This window comes from Oncorhynchus kisutch, unplaced genomic scaffold, assembly GCF_002021735.2.
Source record: "Oncorhynchus kisutch isolate 150728-3 unplaced genomic scaffold, Okis_V2 scaffold1333, whole genome shotgun sequence".
Classification (NCBI taxonomy): domain Eukaryota; kingdom Metazoa; phylum Chordata; class Actinopteri; order Salmoniformes; family Salmonidae; genus Oncorhynchus; species Oncorhynchus kisutch.
Window position 1 is genome coordinate 13,420 of NW_022263278.1, and position 19,015 is coordinate 32,434.

At 41.2% G+C, this 19,015-nt stretch overlaps 1 protein-coding gene across 4 annotated transcripts in view; it reads right to left on the reverse strand.

Moving 5' to 3' along the window:
- LOC109879069 (voltage-dependent calcium channel subunit alpha-2/delta-1-like) overlaps positions 1 to 19,015 on the reverse strand; it is a 60,705-nt gene that overhangs the window by 9,710 nt on the left and 31,980 nt on the right. For 3 of the 4 annotated variants that reach the window (XM_031818316.1, XM_031818315.1, XM_031818313.1), the window contains 11 exons: positions 15,876 to 15,957; positions 15,563 to 15,625; positions 15,009 to 15,124; positions 14,829 to 14,900; positions 9,141 to 9,208; positions 9,021 to 9,059; positions 8,759 to 8,830; positions 5,694 to 5,849; positions 2,111 to 2,163; positions 1,644 to 1,699; positions 1,082 to 1,205 (listed from right to left, as the gene is read on the reverse strand). In XM_031818316.1, coding sequence (XP_031674176.1) covers positions 1,082 to 1,205; positions 1,644 to 1,699; positions 2,111 to 2,163; positions 5,694 to 5,849; positions 8,759 to 8,830; positions 9,021 to 9,059; positions 9,141 to 9,208; positions 14,829 to 14,900; positions 15,009 to 15,124; positions 15,563 to 15,625; positions 15,876 to 15,957 — 901 coding nt within the window. The remainder of the gene's footprint in view (positions 1 to 1,081; positions 1,206 to 1,643; positions 1,700 to 2,110; positions 2,164 to 5,693; positions 5,850 to 8,758; positions 8,831 to 9,020; positions 9,060 to 9,140; positions 9,209 to 14,828; positions 14,901 to 15,008; positions 15,125 to 15,562; positions 15,626 to 15,875; positions 15,958 to 19,015) is intronic. The other variant, XM_031818314.1, reaches the window with a different exon arrangement.

Genomic DNA, 19,015 nt, shown 5'->3' on the forward strand with positions numbered 1-19,015 from the left:
CAAGATTCTTTGCGTCCAACATTAAACCCACTGTGCCTTCCAGCCTGGCCAAAAGTAGTGTACTACCACATTGCCATTTCAGATGTATACATAGTCATTAAAACCAATTGTATGGCAGCACCATCTTTAGATAGGATCCTATGCCCTATTATTAGAAATAAACTGTCAGAGGTAATATGGGTCAAGCACATTCCACTGTCTTGAATCTGCACAGCTGGTTTAGAGCAGGCCTGATAGCAATCAGCCAGTGCCTTTTCCCCACTGAGCCACGTAGAATAATGTCTTCTATTGAGCCAATGTGTGGTGTTCAATGTAGGTCTACATTCCATGAGACTTTTGGAAAAAAACACGCAGGACTTGACATTAACCTGTTTATCCACTTGCCCTTCATACAAGGTGACTGAAAATGTATTGTTTGATGCAAGAAACCACTTAACAAAATAAAATGCTTTTTTATTCCCATACCATTATTACAGAGATTCAGACAAATTATGCTTTGATCTCAAAACAAGCGTATCTACTCCCAACCTCTCATGCTGTAAGCACAGTCCAGTTGAAAGTGAACGGCACAGATCCATATATGGCAAAGGTCTATTTGCATATGTCTGATTCTACTGCAGTTCTGATTGGTTATGCCGCACCGTAGAATAGAGTGTGGACCTGAGTCGTGCCTGTCAATGCAATAGAATCGTACTCCAATGCGCTCTTCCTACAAGAAAATCTCTTGCATAATTAGTTTTGTTTCGGTATGTTGCATTGAAAGTGGGTAATATTGTATTGATTTGATCACAATTCCCACATTAAAGGGACATTTTGATAGTATTAACTAAAGGAGAGAACTAGAATTTTGAGTGAAGTTTCATCTCGTGCTCTGTGTGGCAGTCCCAGAGGATTGTTGATGAGGTTTTACCAAGGTTATGTTCAGTTGGGTACGCAATACCAAAACGTTTTGCAATGGAAAATGGAATTCTATGTTGTTATTGGACAAGTTTAGGTAGTGCCTACCCATTTAAAAAAAATCTCCCTACTGTAAAAGACCCTGGAGTGTGTAAAATAAGTTGCAGTGAATGACAGCTCTCACCTGGAGCAGTTTTCACAGTCTAGTGTTCCTCTGAAGGACTTTTCCTCATTGTCATAGAAGTATTGAGTCTGCTCCGTGATACAGCTCTCCTTGGACATGTCAGGTATTTCGTCATCAGTGTCTGCTGTGGAACACACAGCACGCACACACAAACGCAGCACACACGCACGCGCACAACACACACCCACACAAACAAACAGATTGTCAAGGATCCAGCAAGGTAGGGGTTATGTCCATAGAACACACCGTGTACATTCTCAAGTTCTGAGAAGACAAATTACTGTTCAGTTGCTCTGGTAGCCAAAACATACAGAAATCCATCTACATTTGAACAATGTTATTTCTCAATTAATATTCCTGGCATAGCTCATCATGGCTTGATGAATAACTTGCTATGCTCTGAGAATAGCGTCATTGCTTTCATAACGACAGCGCCAATACTTTTATTAAGGGCCCATCATACTAAATAGAAAAGGGGCATTTTATAACAACGGGATTTTTTATGAGATCATACTTAACAACCTCATTTGAAAAAATGTTTTAGAAGAGTTGGAAATCTCACCTGCATGCAGGAAATTAGGGAATGCTATGCTAACCAATAATTGCTGTAGTATCGACCTGTAGGGAATCAAAGTACACAAATGAATACCTCTTGACAGAACATCCAACAAATCTTCTGTCCGTGACAGGAAAAATACTCACATACTGTATCATCACAACCCACATTTCTTACAGATTTTCATTCAGATGGCGAGTTTATTGGCTTTTAGCGAAAGAACCGCAAATGTCATAATCAAAAAGCCTTTGTGTGGAAAAATATGACAATGTGTTAGCCTCCCTGTAAACAAATCTAATTTTATTGGACATATTGTAAGACACACAGCGAATGAAATCAGGACAGAAGGCGAGCTAGTGTAAACAAAGTGCTCTGGGACCTGTAGAATGCTTACACAGATGGCCCACAGACTGCCTCTGTATTTTTACATCTGCACTGGGAACAGTGTTAAAGAACCAAGAGTTGGGTCTCACCAGGCTGCTGCTGATGCTAACCATCCAACGTTCAAAATGTCTGCTATGGTGGGCTGCAAGGGACAAAAAGGTTGGGTATTACAAAACACATTACAAAACATATTTTCATATGGTGAAGCCCAAGCGTAACTTCAGGTAATCGTAACAACTCCCAATAACTAAACATTCCATGTAAAACAGCACATTTTAAACTTGGGCTTATACCTTTTCTAAACATCCTGATTGTGCTGGCCAGGCGAGTCTCGACCCGAGGCATTTGCCAAGTGCGAGGACACCGACTCAGACAAGCCAGACAAGATTTTGGAAGGGAATTAGCACAGAGCCCACCACAACAGATGCTAGTGTAAATCTACAAAGTGAAAAGGAACAACAAGTAGGTTCCGGTTTGACTGAAAGAACAGCCATGTTGTTTTGATTATGATTAGCATGCAATGCTCTGGTCTAGTGACTCAGGCCTGTGTCCTTTCTTTCCAGGTTGATAGAGTTTGGTCATCAAGGGGAGCTAACTAACCATGTTAAAAGTCATATCAAATTCCAATCAAAAGCTATTATCTACATCTTTGATCTAATTTTGTCAAAATCTATTTGTCAGTAACAATGAAAATGTAGATCAAAGTCTACAAAGATTCTGTATGTTAATTAACAAATGTATGATAAAAATCTAGACCCAACATTGACCTAAATAATTCTGTAAATGACTTTAAATTAAAGTGATAGATCACTCCAAAAGTGTGTCAGAAGACTACAGACCACAAACGTTGTTGGTTGTGTAGATCCAGCTTTAGATGTGCTATCTTAATTTTATCAATATTTTTTTGCAGAGAATTTTCCATTGCAAATTAGGTAGGTTTAAAAAGGCCTCTAAAGTTTGTAATTTCTCCTTCAAAATGTCAGACTTGATATGTCCAAACAAAAAATGTATCAGCCACTACAAAAATGTGCATGAACTTTAATCCACATTTCCTGTTGCTGCAGGATTAACAAATACACTCTCCTTACAGACTCACATTAAGCATCTCCAATCCAAAATTAAATCTAAAATCGTCTTCCTATTTCGCAACAAAGCATCCTTCACTCATGCTGCCAAACATACCCTCGTAAAACTGACCATTCTACTGATCCTAGACTTCGGCGATGTAATTTACAAAATCGACTCCAACACTCTACTCAACAAATTGGATGCAGTCTATCACAGTGCCATCCGTTTTGTCACAAAAGCCCCATATACTACCCACCACTGTGACCTGTTCGCTCTCGTTGGCTGGCCCTCACTTCATAATCGTCGCCAAACCCACTGGCTCCAGGTCATCTACAAGTCTCTGCTAGGTAAAGCCCTGCCTTATCTCAGCTCCCTGGTCATCATAGAAGCACCCACTCGTAGCACGCGCTCCAGCAGGTATATCTCACCAAAGCCAATTCTTCCTTTGGCCTCGTTTCCTTCCAGTTCTCTGTTGCCACTGACTGGAACTAACTGCAAACATCACTGAAGCTGGAGACTCATATCTCCCTCAGTAGCTTAATAGCACCAGCTGTCAGAGCAGCTCACAGATCATTGTACCTGTACATATCCCATCTGTAAACAGCCCATCCAACAACCTCATCCCGATACTGTATTTATTTATCTTACTCCTTTGCACCCTAGTATCTCTACTTGCACATTCATCTTCTGCACATCTACCATTCCAGTGTTTAATTGCTATATTGTAATTACTTCGCCACCATGGCCTATTTATTGCCTTACCTCCCTTATCCTACCTCATTTGCACACACTGTATATAGACTTTTCTACTGTATTATTGACTGTATGTTTGTTTATTCCATTTGTAACTCTGTGTTGTTGTATGTGTCGAACTGCTTAGCTTTATCTTGGCCAGGTCGCAGTTGTTCTCAACTAGCCTACCTGGTTAATTAAATAAAGGTGAAATAAAAAAAAGATACATTTTTTTCCTGCTTCAAGAAACTGTCCAAATGAAGATACATGTGTATATACCTTAAATTAGATTGCCTCAAACCAATGGGAAAGACGCGCACAAATAGCCAGATCTACACAACAAATGGCTATAAACATGGACTTATTGTAACGGCGTTCTTCGTTTGTCGAAAGAGAGTCGGACCGAAATGCAGCGTGGTGGTTAATCATGTCTTTAATGAAACAAATGACGATACATGAAATAACTTATAAATACAAAAAAACAACAAACGGAAACGTGAAACCTAATACAGCCTATCTGGTGAACACTACACAGAGACAGGAACAATCACCCACGAAATACAAAGTGAAACTCAGGCTACCTAAATACGGTTCCCAATCCGAGACAACGAGAATCACCTGACTCTGATCGAGAACCGCCTCAGGCAGCCAAGCCTACACTAGACACACCCCTAATCAACCACAATAACAATGCCTACAAAAACCCCAAAAGACAATACAATAACCCCATGTCACACCCTGGCCTGAACAAATAATTAAAGAAAACACAAAATACTAAGACCAAGGCGTGACACTTATCACCTTATCAAATAGCCAGATCTACACAACAAATAGCTTTAAACATGGACTTATCACCTTATCAAATAGCCAGATCTACACAACAAATAGCTTTAAACATGGACTCATCACCTTATCAAATAGCCAGATCTACACAACAAATAGCTTTAAACATGGACTCATCACCTTATCAAATAGCCAGATCTACACAACAAATAGCTTTAAACATGGACTCATCACCTTATCAAATAGCCAGATCTACACAACAAATAGCTTTAAACATGGACTCATCACCTTATCAAATAGCCAGATCTACACAACAAATAGCTTTAAACATGGACTCATCACCTTATCAAATAGCCAGATCTACACAACAAATGGCTTGAGACATGGGCTTATCACCTTATCAAATAGCCAGATCTACACAACAAATGGCTTGAGACATGGGCTTATCACCTTATCAAATAGCCAGATCTACACAACAAATGGCTTGAGACATGGACTTATCACCTTATCAAATAGCCAGATCTACACAACAAATGGCTTGAGACATGGGCTTATCACCTTATCAAATAGCCAGATCTACACAACAAATGGCTTGAGACATGGGCTTATCACCTTATCAAATAGCCAGATCTACACAACAAATGGCTTGAGACATGGACTTATCACCTTATCAAATAGCCAGATCTACACAACAAATGGCTTGAGACATGTCACCTTGATCTTAGACCACGTTTGACGTCTAAAAACATCTGACAAGTTTAGATTTTAGAGTGAACCATCACTTTAAACTACAATTCTGTGGCTTGTTATTCAAAATGTTCAATACCCCTTTAAGATCCCATTTTACAACAGCTTCAAAATAGTCTTAGCGCCACCTAACACTCAGTCCACTCCAAGTGTTACCCAAAGACATTACTCTGACTAATCCATTATTTTCAGGAGGCCTTTGACTGCTCAAACGGCTCTTACTCGTTATCCCGCATTTCCTCTGGTGTCCGTCTAATCTGTATTTATGGTTATTTATGGTCCTCTGGTGACGGTGTGTGTGTATGTGTGTATGTGTGTGTGTCTCTGGCTTATGTAACTCACCACGTAGACTGAGCGCAGGCCCGCCGCGGACCCCTTGCTCTCCCTCTTGGGGTCGCAGACCGACTGGTAGTCGTATGTCTTGTTGAGCGTGAACAGAGACATGTTGACCAGGTTGACCATGAGGATAGGGTCGATCATCCCGAAGAACTGGCCGATCTGTAGGGGGGAGGGGGGGATGTACAAGCGCATTGCACATGTAAGATCCAATGGACGCTGAACAAACACTTATGCACATGAACACACACAGATTGACGCAGATACATTGGACGTACACACACACAACACACACACATCTGCGACCACCTGTGTTCCCAGTGCCCATATAAACATTTATAATAACATTTAGGAAAATAAATACAAATAAAACAGATAGGTGCAGTGAAATGTGTTGTTCTAAAGGGTCGGCCATAGTAGTACGGCGCGTGCAGTGAAATGTGTTGTTCTAAAGGGTCGGCCATAGTAGTACGGCAGGTGCAGTGAAATGTGTTGTTCTAAAGGGTCGGCCATAGTAGTACGGCGCGTGCAGTGAAATGTGTTGTTCTAAAGGGTCGGCCATAGTAGTACGGCGCGTGCAGTGAAATGTGTTGTTCTAAAGGGTCGGCCATAGTAGTACGGCGCGTGCAGTGAAATGTGTTGTTCTAAAGGGTCGGCCATAGTAGTACGGCGCGTGCAGTGAAATGTGTTGTTCTAAAGGGTCGGCCATAGTAGTACGGCGCGTGCAGTGAAATGTGTTGTTCTAAAGGGTCGGCCATAGTAGTACGGCGCGTGCAGTGAAATGTGTTGTTCTAAAGGGTCGGCCATAGTAGTACGGCGCGTGCAGTGAAATGTGTTGTTCTAAAGGGTCGGCCATAGTAGTACGGCGCGTGCAGTGAAATGTGTTGTTCTAAAGGGTCGGCCATAGTAGTACGGCGCGTGCAGTGAAATGTGTTGTTCTAAAGGGTCGGCCATAGTAGTACGGCGCGTGCAGTGAAATGTGTTGTTCTAAAGGGTCGGCCATAGTAGTACGGCGCGTGCAGTGAAATGTGTTGTTCTAAAGGGTCGGCCATAGTAGTACGGCGCGTGCAGTGAAATGTGTTGTTCTAAAGGGTCGGCCATAGTAGTACGGCGCGTGCAGTGAAATGTGTTGTTCTAAAGGGTCGGCCATAGTAGTACGGCGCGTGCAGTGAAATGTGTTGTTCTAAAGGGTCGGCCATAGTAGTACGGCGCGTGCAGTGAAATGTGTTGTTCTAAAGGGTCGGCCATAGTAGTACGGCGCGGGCAGTGAAATGTGTTGTTCTAAAGGGTCGGCCATAGTAGTACGGCGCCCCTGGAGAAATTAGGGTTAAGTGCCTTGCTCAAGGGCACATCGACAGGTTTTCACCTTATTGGTTCAGGTATTTGAACCAGCCACCTTTTGTTTACTGGCCCAAAACTCTAACCACTAGGCTACCTGCCACTCTTTATAATTGACGGATATACACTGAGTGTACAAAACATTAAGAGCAACTTCCTAATATTGAATTGCACCTCCTTTTGCCCTCAGAACAGCCTCAATTCGTCGGGGCATGGACTATAAGGTGTTTGATGCGTTCCACAGGGATGCTGGCCCACGTTGACGCCAATGCTTCCCACAGTTGTGTCAAGTGGGCTGGATGTCCTTTGTGTGTTGGACCATCGTTGATACACACGGACACTCAAATCGGTGCGTCTGGCACCTACTACCATACCCCATTCAAAGGCACTTAAATATTCACCCTCTGAATGGCACACATTTAACCTGTCTCCTCCCCTTCATCTACACTGATTGAAGTGGATTTAACAGGTGACATCAATAAGGGATCATAGCTTTCAACTGGATTGACCTGGTCAGTCTTTGTCATGCTTTGTACACTCAGAGTATAACCCAGGTGATTTGAGTAAAAATCCTGTCCAGGACTGACCAGTCCAGAAATAACCCCCTCTGATAGGCTAGTGTGGCTCACCATTTCAAAAAGGATTTCCTTAGCATTTTTTTGTTGATAGGATTAAAAACCAAAACGCTTTCATCTTGGTGAAGTCATCTCAGCTCTCATGAGCACTCGGACACACACACACATTTTTTAAAACACACGCACACATGAATGTGCTGTCACACACACACACACTCCCGCACATGTACTCCCGCGCACGCACACAATCACACACAATCAGTAAATCACCCCTGGCTCACCCAGCTAATATGTAGCAGTGGGATTCAGTTGAATCAAATTAACACAGTATACCAGGAAGCCTAAATGAACATGGAGGAAGTGGTCATGGCACGTCTAGACACCCCTTCGGTGTGATAGCACCTTATGTGTGTGTGCGTGTGTATGTGCGTACGTCAGAGCAAGCGTACGTGATAGTGTGTGAGTTTGTGTGTGTGTGTGTGTGTGTCTGCTAGAATAAAAAAATGCCCTCCTCTTCCGCTATGCAAGGTCACGGTGAGCAACCCCAAAATCACACCACTCCCCTCATTTTGGACCCTGAAACCCCAAGATTCTGAGAAGGAGTTGGTTATGGCTCACCACGTCTGTCATAAGGAAATATAAATCAATGCTTCTATAAAAACCTGTCTCCCCTTTCCCTGTAGAAAAACACAAATAATGAATTAACAGTCACAGATCTGTCGGCTGGGACCCGCCAGGACCCCCTGGAGAGGGAGAGCCGTACCTCCTGTAGGAAACATGATTTAGGGTCGAGCGGCCTTCTCCAAACAAGGAACCCTAGTTTTTTAGTGCTCCTGCCAAACATCTAAAGGGGACTGATTTATCCAGCGCACACCCTGATTGGGGCCTGCAGCCTGAAAAACATTTATACAAGTGGTAGGGTGAGGGGCCCACACTGGGTGTAGTGTGTGTGTGTGGGGGGGGGTATGGTGAAGTTAGGTTCAGATAGGGTTTGAGTGGGTTGAAGTGCACATGGGGTTAGGTTGTATAAGGTTGGAACATGTTGGGTAAACGTAGTCGGGATCATGTTGATTTGAGTTGGTCCAGTGTTGACTATGGGTTGAGTACGGCTGAACAAGGTAATATCAATGGAATAAGAGTCGGATGAGAGTGACTCACCTGACCGATGTATTCATCCCGATTGGCCATGACTAGGAATCCCCCATCATCCAGGATGACACAGTCCACATGCTGGAATCATATAGAGATAAATGGGATAAACCATCATCATATAAGGGGAGGTAGAATTGGATAATTCTCAATCACTATTTGCATGCTTAATCAAGTTATCTTAATTCAATAGTTGTATTTGTCTTAAAATTCTATCGCCAATCAAAGAATCATATTTAATATAACTGTATAATCAATCAAATGGTCTTACCTCATCATTCCTCTGACAACCACAGATCTCGTCCTTACACTGTAGAGACAAGAAACGGTTTTCATTTCAGACACAAAGAGTTAATTAAGAGTCATTATGAAATAATGTCAATCTACTTACGTTCATCTTCAGAGTAGCATTGATGAAGTTGGTCATCCAAGTATTGATGTCCAGTTTCACTCCCACAACTGCAATCAACCACACAACCACCACACCATTACAGTTCCATTATGGTGTGAACTAAACAACCACCACACCATTACAGTTCCATTATGGTGTGAACTAAACAACCACCACACCATTACAGTTCCATTATGGTGTGAACTAAACAACCACCACAACATTACAGTTCCATTATGGTGTGAACTAAACAACATTACAGTTCCATTATGGTGAGAACTAAACATCCACCACACCATTACAGTTCCATTATGGTGAGAACTAAACAACATTACAGTTCCATTATGGTGTGAACAAAACAACATTACAATTCCATTATGGTGTGAACTAAACAAACACCACAACATTACAGTTCCATTATGGTGTGAACTAAACAACATTACAGTTCCATTATGGTGTGAACTAAACAACATTACAGTTCCATTATGGTGTGAACTAAACAACCACCACAACAGTACAGTTCCATTATGGTGTGAACTAAACAACATTACAGTTCCATTATGGTGAGAACTAAACAACAACCACAACATTACAGTTCCATTATGGTGTGAACTAAACATCCACCACACCATTACAGTTCCATTATGGTGTGAACTAAACAACCACCACACCATTACAGTTCCATTATGGTGTGAACTAAACAACCACCACAACATTACAGTTCCATTATGGTGTGAACTAAACATCCACCACACCATTACAGTTCCATTATGGTGTGAACTAACCAACATTACAGTTCCATTATGGTGTGAACTAAACAACCACCACAACATTACAGTTCCATTATGGTGTGAACTGAACAACATTACAGTTCCATTATGGTGTGAACTAAACATCCACCACAACATTACAGTTCCATTATGGTGTGAACTAAACATCCACCACACCATTACAGTTCCATTATGGTGTGAACTAAACAACCACCACAACATTACAGTTCCATTATGGTGTGAACTAAACAACATTACAGTTCCATTATGGTGTGAACCAAACAACATTACAATTCCATTATGGTGTGAACTAAACAACCACCACAACATTACAGTTCCATTATGGTGTGAACTAAACAACCACCACAACATTACAGTTCCATTATGGTGTGAACTAAACAACATTACAGTTCCATTATGGTGAGAACTAAACAACATTACAGTTCCATTATGGTGTGAACTAAACAACCACCACAACATTACAGTTCCATTATGGTGAGAACTAAACAACATTACAGTTCCATTATGGTGTGAACTAAACAACATTACAGTTCCATTATGGTGTGAACTAAACAACCACCACAACATTACAGTTCCATTATGGTGTGAACTAAACAACATTACAGTTCCATTATGGTGTGAACTAAACAATCACCACAACATTACAGTTCCATTATGGTGTGAACTAAACATCCACCACACCATTACAGTTCCATTATGGTGTGAACTAAACAACCACCACACCATTACAGTTCCATTATGGTGTGAACTAAACAACCACGACAACATTACAGTTCCATTATGGTGAGAACTAAACAACCACCACAACATTACAGTTCCATTATGGTGAGAACTAAACAACATTACAGTTCCATTATGGTGTGAACTAAACAACCACCACAACATTACAGTTCCATTATGGTGTGAACTAAACAACCACCACAACATTACAGTTCCATTATGGTGAGAACTAAACAACATTACAGTTCCATTATGGTGTGAACTAAACAACATTACAGTTCCATTATGGTGTGAACTAAACAACCACCACAACATTACAGTTCCATTATGGTGTGAACTAAACAACATTACAGTTCCATTATGGTGTGAACTAAACAATCACCACAACATTACAGTTCCATTATGGTGTGAACTAAACATCCACCACACCATTACAGTTCCATTATGGTGTGAACTAAACAACCACCACACCATTACAGTTCCATTATGGTGTGAACTAAACAACCACCACAACATTACAGTTCCATTATGGTGAGAACTAAACAACCACCACAACATTACAGTTCCATTATGGTGAGAACTAAACAACATTACAGTTCCATTATGGTTTGAACTAAACAACCACCACAACATTACAGTTCCATTATGGTGTGAACTAAACAACCACCACAACATTACAGTTCCATTATGGTGTGAACTAAACAACCACCACAACATTACAGTTCCATTATGGTGTGAACTGAACAACATTACAGTGCCATTATGGTGTGAACTAAACAACATTACAGTTCCATTATGGTGAGAACTAAACAACATTACAGTTCCATTATGGTGTGAACTAAACATCCACCACACCATTACAGTTCCATTATGGTGTGAACTAAACAACCACCACACCATTACAGTTCCATTATGGTGTGAACTAAACAACCACCACAACATTACAGTTCCATTATGGTGTGAACGAAACATCCACCACACCATTACAGTTCCATTATGGTGTGAACTAACCAACATTACAGTTCCATTATGGTGTGAACTAAACAACCACCACAACATTACAGTTCCATTATGGTGAAAACTAAACAACATTACAGTTCCATTATGGTGTGAACTAAACAACCACCACAACATTACAGTTCCATTATGGTGAGAACTAAACAACATTACAGTTCCATTATGGTGAGAACTAAACAACATTACAGTTCCATTATGGTGAGAACTAAACAACCACCACAACATTACAGTTCCATTATGGTGTGAACTAAACAACCACCACAACATTACAGTTCCATTATGGTGTGAACTAAACATCCACCACACCATTACAGTTCCATTATGGTGTGAACTAAACAACCACCACACCATTACAGTTCCATTATGGTGTGAACTAAACAACCACCACAACATTACAGTTCCATTATGGTGTGAACTAAACATCCACCACACCATTACAGTTCCATTATGGTGTGAACTAAACAACATTACAGTTCCATTATGGTGTGAACTAAACAACCACCACAACATTACAGTTCCATTATGGTGAGAACTAAACAACATTACAGTTCCATTATGGTGAGAACTAAACAACATTACAGTTCCATTATGGTGAGAACTAAACAACCACCACAACATTACAGTTCCATTATGGTGTGAACCAAACAACATTACAATTCCATTATGGTGTGAACTAAACAACCACCACAACATTACAGTTCCATTATGGTGTGAACTAAACAACCACCACAACATTACAGTTCCATTATGGTGTGAACTAAACAACATTACAGTTCCATTATGGTGAGAACTAAACAACATTACAGTTCCATTATGGTGTGAACTAAACAACCACCACAACATTACAGTTCCATTATGGTGAGAACTAAACAACATTACAGTTCCATTATGGTGTGAACTAAACAACATTACAGTTCCATTATGGTGTGAACTAAACAACCACCACAACATTACAGTTCCATTATGGTGTGAACTAAACAACATTACAGTTCCATTATGGTGTGAACTAAACAATCACCACAACATTACAGTTCCATTATGGTGTGAACTAAACATCCACCACACCATTACAGTTCCATTATGGTGTGAACTAAACAACCACCACACCATTACAGTTCCATTATGGTGTGAACTAAACAACCACGACAACATTACAGTTCCATTATGGTGAGAACTAAACAACCACCACAACATTACAGTTCCATTATGGTGAGAACTAAACAACATTACAGTTCCATTATGGTGTGAACTAAACAACCACCACAACATTACAGTTCCATTATGGTGTGAACTAAACAACCACCACAACATTACAGTTCCATTATGGTGAGAACTAAACAACATTACAGTTCCATTATGGTGTGAACTAAACAACATTACAGTTCCATTATGGTGTGAACTAAACAACCACCACAACATTACAGTTCCATTATGGTGTGAACTAAACATCCACCACACCATTACAGTTCCATTATGGTGTGAACTAAACAACCACCACACCATTACAGTTCCATTATGGTGTGAACTAAACAACCACCACAACATTACAGTTCCATTATGGTGAGAACTAAACAACCACCACAACATTACAGTTCCATTATGGTGAGAACTAAACAACATTACAGTTCCATTATGGTGTGAACTAAACAACCACCACAACATTACAGTTCCATTATGGTGTGAACTAAACATCCACCACACCATTACAGTTCCATTATGGTGTGAACTAAACAACCACCACACCATTACAGTTCCATTATGGTGTGAACTAAACAACCACCACAACATTACAGTTCCATTATGGTGAGAACTAAACAACCACCACAACATTACAGTTCCATTATGGTGAGAACTAAACAACATTACAGTTCCATTATGGTTTGAACTAAACAACCACCACAACATTACAGTTCCATTATGGTGTGAACTAAACAACCACCACAACATTACAGTTCCATTATGGTGTGAACTAAACAACCACCACAACATTACAGTTCCATTATGGTGTGAACTGAACAACATTACAGTGCCATTATGGTGTGAACTAAACAACATTACAGTTCCATTATGGTGAGAACTAAACAACATTACAGTTCCATTATGGTGTGAACTAAACATCCACCACACCATTACAGTTCCATTATGGTGTGAACTAAACAACCACCACACCATTACAGTTCCATTATGGTTTGAACTAAACAACCACCACAACATTACAGTTCCATTATGGTGTGAACGAAACATCCACCACACCATTACAGTTCCATTATGGTGTGAACTAACCAACATTACAGTTCCATTATGGTGTGAACTAAACAACCACCACAACATTACAGTTCCATTATGGTGAAAACTAAACAACATTACAGTTCCATTATGGTGTGAACTAAACAACCACCACAACATTACAGTTCCATTATGGTGAGAACTAAACAACATTACAGTTCCATTATGGTGAGAACTAAACAACATTACAGTTCCATTATGGTGAGAACTAAACAACCACCACAACATTACAGTTCCATTATGGTGTGAACTAAACAACCACCACAACATTACAGTTCCATTATGGTGTGAACTAAACATCCACCACACCATTACAGTTCCATTATGGTGTGAACTAAACAACCACCACACCATTACAGTTCCATTATGGTGTGAACTAAACAACCACCACAACATTACAGTTCCATTATGGTGTGAACTAAACATCCACCACACCATTACAGTTCCATTATGGTGTGAACTAAACAACATTACAGTTCCATTATGGTGTGAACTAAACAACATTACAGTTCCATTATGGTGTGAACTAAACAACCAACACAACATTACAGTTCCATTATGGTGTGAACTAAACATCCACCACAACATTACAGTTCCATTATGGTGTGAACTAAACAACATTACAGTTCCATTATGGTGTGAACTAAACATCCACCACACCATTACAGTTCCATTATGGTGTGAACTAAACAACATTACAGTTCCATTATGGTGTGAACTAAACATCCACCACAACCTTTTATGCTCTGGACAGAAACAAGTCACTGAAGGGGGACTACACTACATTATTTTGATGTTTTCCGTTGCAAATGTTTTTTTTAAATGTACGGTTGTGCGCCCAATTAAACATGACCCTGGTGTGTAGAGTCCTTACCTGCTGGTTTGAGTCTGACTCCATCAATGTCCAGGTTCACTGCTCTGCTCACCAGGACTGAGTCCTCAGTCACTGAGACAAGAGAGGGAACAGAAATGGTCAGTTAGGACGGACGGACGGACGGACAGACGACAGACAGACAGACAGACAGACACACACACACACACTCCCTTGACTTACTGTTGGTGTCCTCCTGGTAGGGTGTTGGTGTGAAGATGTAGATGTCATTGTCCAGACTTCTCTTATAGAAGCTTGACTCGTACGTCTCTGGGTCTTCTGTCCAGTCTAGTCCAGCACTGAAAAACACACACATACTCAGCTGCATCAACATGAATACTACAGATTTATCAAGTGAGCAAACATTCCTACAGAATATAATATACTGAATGTAAATTACTGATCAAGTTGAACTGCTCTACATGAAGCTTTATAGGTAGTTATCATCATTAGAACAAAGGATAGAGAGAGAGAGAGCTGAAAGAGAGAGACAAGAGAGATAGGTGAGAGAGTCAGAAAGAGAGAGAGATAGCTGAGAGAGTCAGAAAGAGAGAGAGAGAGAGAGAGAGAGAGAGAGAGAGAGAGAGAGGAAGAGAGCTGAGGGAGAGAGAGAGATGATAGAGAGGGAGACGAGAGAGAGAGAGAGAAGAGAGAGAGAGGAGAGAGAGAGCTGAGAGAGAGAAGAGAGAGAAAAGGAGATAGAGAGATAAAACATCACATATCAACTTGAGGAATACCTCTTGGGATAAATGCGAGTGATTCCTCCATCAGTGGCCACAAACCTAGCCAGGACTCCATTTCTGAAAGGAATAGGAAAATTCAATGACAAAAGTATCCAGTCCTTCAGTGCATCATGTTACAACACAAAAATGTATGTTTAAATCATGCAAGCTGACAATGTGTATCTGTTTTTCCTTGCTTGTGTTCATAGCTAGGTGGAATAAACTTTCACAAACCACAACCTTTTAGTTAAATCTACTTGATTAAAACAAGAATGATGCTTTTGTGTGTGGATTGTGTGCTTTCGTGCGCATAGTTTGGTTGACTCACGGCATCTGATCTCTCCACTGCTTAACGAGGTCTGATGTGATGCCAGCGTCCAGCAACAATCTGTTCACCAGATTCACATTGCCTGAAAGACAAAGAACCAACATCACTTGGGCTTGATTCAATAATAACAGAAAGCTGAAAACAATTGACCTGCCTGCTGAGTGATCAGTATCTGATCTTTGTCGGTATAGAGGATTTTCGTTCTTTTTCAATTCAATTTAGCTTTATTCTTTGACCTTCAGACAGTGGCCATGAAACTGAGTCATCTTAATAAGAGCAGTGTGTTTGGTCTGCAGGTTGGAATTTATTGTCAGGAATCTTGACCTGGAGGCATCTCTGCAGAGTGGTCACTAGCTGTCACAGCCACAAAGTCAGCAAATCCGATTTAACCTAACCCTAACCACACTGCTAACCTTAATGCCTAATCCTAACCTTAAATTTTTAAAAACACACATTTGGACTTTGCAGCTAGCCCAGCTAGTGGATATTGCTCAGACGCTGACCAAGAGGCCTACCGCGAGTCAGAGAGCCACTGACACAAGCTGTGACTCAATCTATATAATAGGAGGAGGGGGATGGAGGGAAGAAAGAGGAAGGGGCAGAGAGATAGAGTAATGTGGGAGGAGTTGGAAGAGAGGGGGAGATCAAGAGAAAGTGAGAGAGCGAGGGAGGTCAAGATGAGAGAGCGGTAGAGAGAGTAATGTGAGAGAGAGAGAGAGAGAAAGAGAAAGAGAAAGAGAAAGAGAAAGAGAAAGAGAAAGAGAAAGAGAAAGAGAAAGAGAAAGAGAAAGAGAAAGAGAAAGAGAAAGGGATAAAATAAAGAGATGATGGATCAGAAGATGGATAGAAAGAGTATAATGGGAAAACACATTCCCATCTTGCTTCCAAGTTGTGTGGGCTGTCATCCAATGCTGTCATCCAATGCTGTCATGATAGCAGAACAAGCACATTCTCTGAATCTTCTGTAACGTGAGCCTGTAACGTTAGCAACCATATTATTATGAAGTAAAGTCATTAACTAGTACTAAATAAAGAAGTGCACTTGGAGTGTGTTTGGGGGACTGTAACAAGTAATTTCAGAGACGTCTGACATGACCAATAGAACACAAACGCACTCAACTGAACACAGACTACTACGCGATCAAAGGGGGACCGTTTTTTTTCTGTCGCGAGCCGCACTTTGAACCCGTTGCCTTCGCTGCTCCAGTCCATTAACGTTGAGACTCGGTAACCCTCCATTTACAACACGCCGCACACACATCAGAGAAAACAGCTGGTGTAACACTTTATCCCCCCCCCCCCCCCCCTCCGTTCCCTCCACCTGCCCCAGTGGTTTTCATTAGGGGCCTCTGATTGAAGCAGGCCAGGAATTCTAATGTACTTCACCGCCACTGCAGTGGCAAGTAAAGCATGTAATGTCCCACTCTCCACCCATCCAAACATCCCACAAGGTCTGTATACACAGCAGTCTATAGTCCTGCAGAGAACGCCCATCAATCTCCCAAGCAGAAATGGACAATTAAGGGAACTAATATCCTAATTACGGGAACAAATATCCCAATTGGGGGACTTGGTTAAGAAATGTTATTACAGGGGTATTTACAATTGATTGTTTCAAGTGACTTTTTCAAACCTAAAAATCTGACTAGACCACAAATCAAGCTTATAAACATTACTTTTGAGAGACATCGCTGCATTTCTAGGACAAACTTGAATGAGAAAAAAAGACTGAGTATCTTTCCAATTGAGATGGCTGAGTACTACTTTTCAAACCAACACATCAGACCAATAAACATGAGCTTTGAGTGACATTGCTACATTTCTATGAAACACTTGAGAGGGTAAAGGAAGGAATGGGGCAAGTAATTAAGTCTACTATTATATCAGAGAGTGATGTACTGCTAATGCATTGGTCAGATGTCGGAGACTCAGTCTCCATCAGTCTGAAAGCTCCGGCACGCAGGCCTGATTTGGCCCTTTTTATTGCTCCGCTCGCACTCTCACCTCGACGGGGTTCTGGTCTTTCTCACAAACACACAGTAATTGGACCAGTAGGTGGGGTATGTGGGGGTATACAACTTGGTGGAGTGTGTGTGTTTGTGTTTGTGTGTGTGTGTTGCGGCAAAGCCGAGGCATCTAACACGTGTCTCCTGAGGCATATGATGGTCAGACTTTTAGAGTTAGGATCAAACAGGCCAACACAAGGATGGAGGGGTTCTACAGACGGAGAGGCCTGACTGTCTTTATTCTGTATACAGTAGACTGCATAGCACCTAGCAGTCACTCCAGACTTCCAGATCTATGGGTCACTATAGACACCCCAGGGAACAGGTTCAGTTGGCCCTCCTATGAAGACATCAATACTGTCCAAGACCCATGTTGTTTTAGTGCCCACTGAACAACGGTCTAACAACCAAACTGTTTCACGTGACTTGTTGAGCCTAAATGATCATTATTAAAGGATCATCATAAAATGTATTTCAGAGTGCTTCATTACATGTAATGTATGTGTTAAAAAATAAGGTAAAAATGTAACTGATGTCTCAATCTATTCACCACCAGTTCTGAGCAGTGAGTGTTAACCCACGGATGGTTGTTGGTTAGTGGCTGGAAGAGGGAACATAGGAAAGGTGTTTAATTGTCCCTGGTGTTAGCCACTCTTTGTTGGAAGTGAGAAACCAAGGGAAGGTGTTTGGTTGTTCCTGGTCTTAGCTACTCTTTGTTGGAAGGGAGAAACCCAGGGAAGGTGTCCGGTTGTCCCTGGTATTAGCTACTCTTCTTTGGAAGGGAGAAACCCAGGGAAGGCATCTGATTTTCCCTGGTATTAGCTACTATTTTTTGGAAGGGAGAAACAAAGGGAAGGTGTCTGATTGTCCCTGGTCTTAGCTACTCTTTGTGGAAGGGAGAAACCCAAGGAAGGTGTTTGGTTGTCCCTGGTCTTAGCTACTCTTTGTTGGAAGGGAGAAACCCAAGGAAGGTGTTTGGTTGTCCCTGGTCTTAGCTACTCTTTGTTGGAAGGGAGAAACCCAAGGAAGGTGTTTGGTTGTCACTGGTCTTAGCTACTCTTTGTTGGAAGGGAGAAACCCAAGGAAGGTGTTTGGTTGTCCCTGGTCTTAGCTACTCTTTGTTGGAAGGGAGAA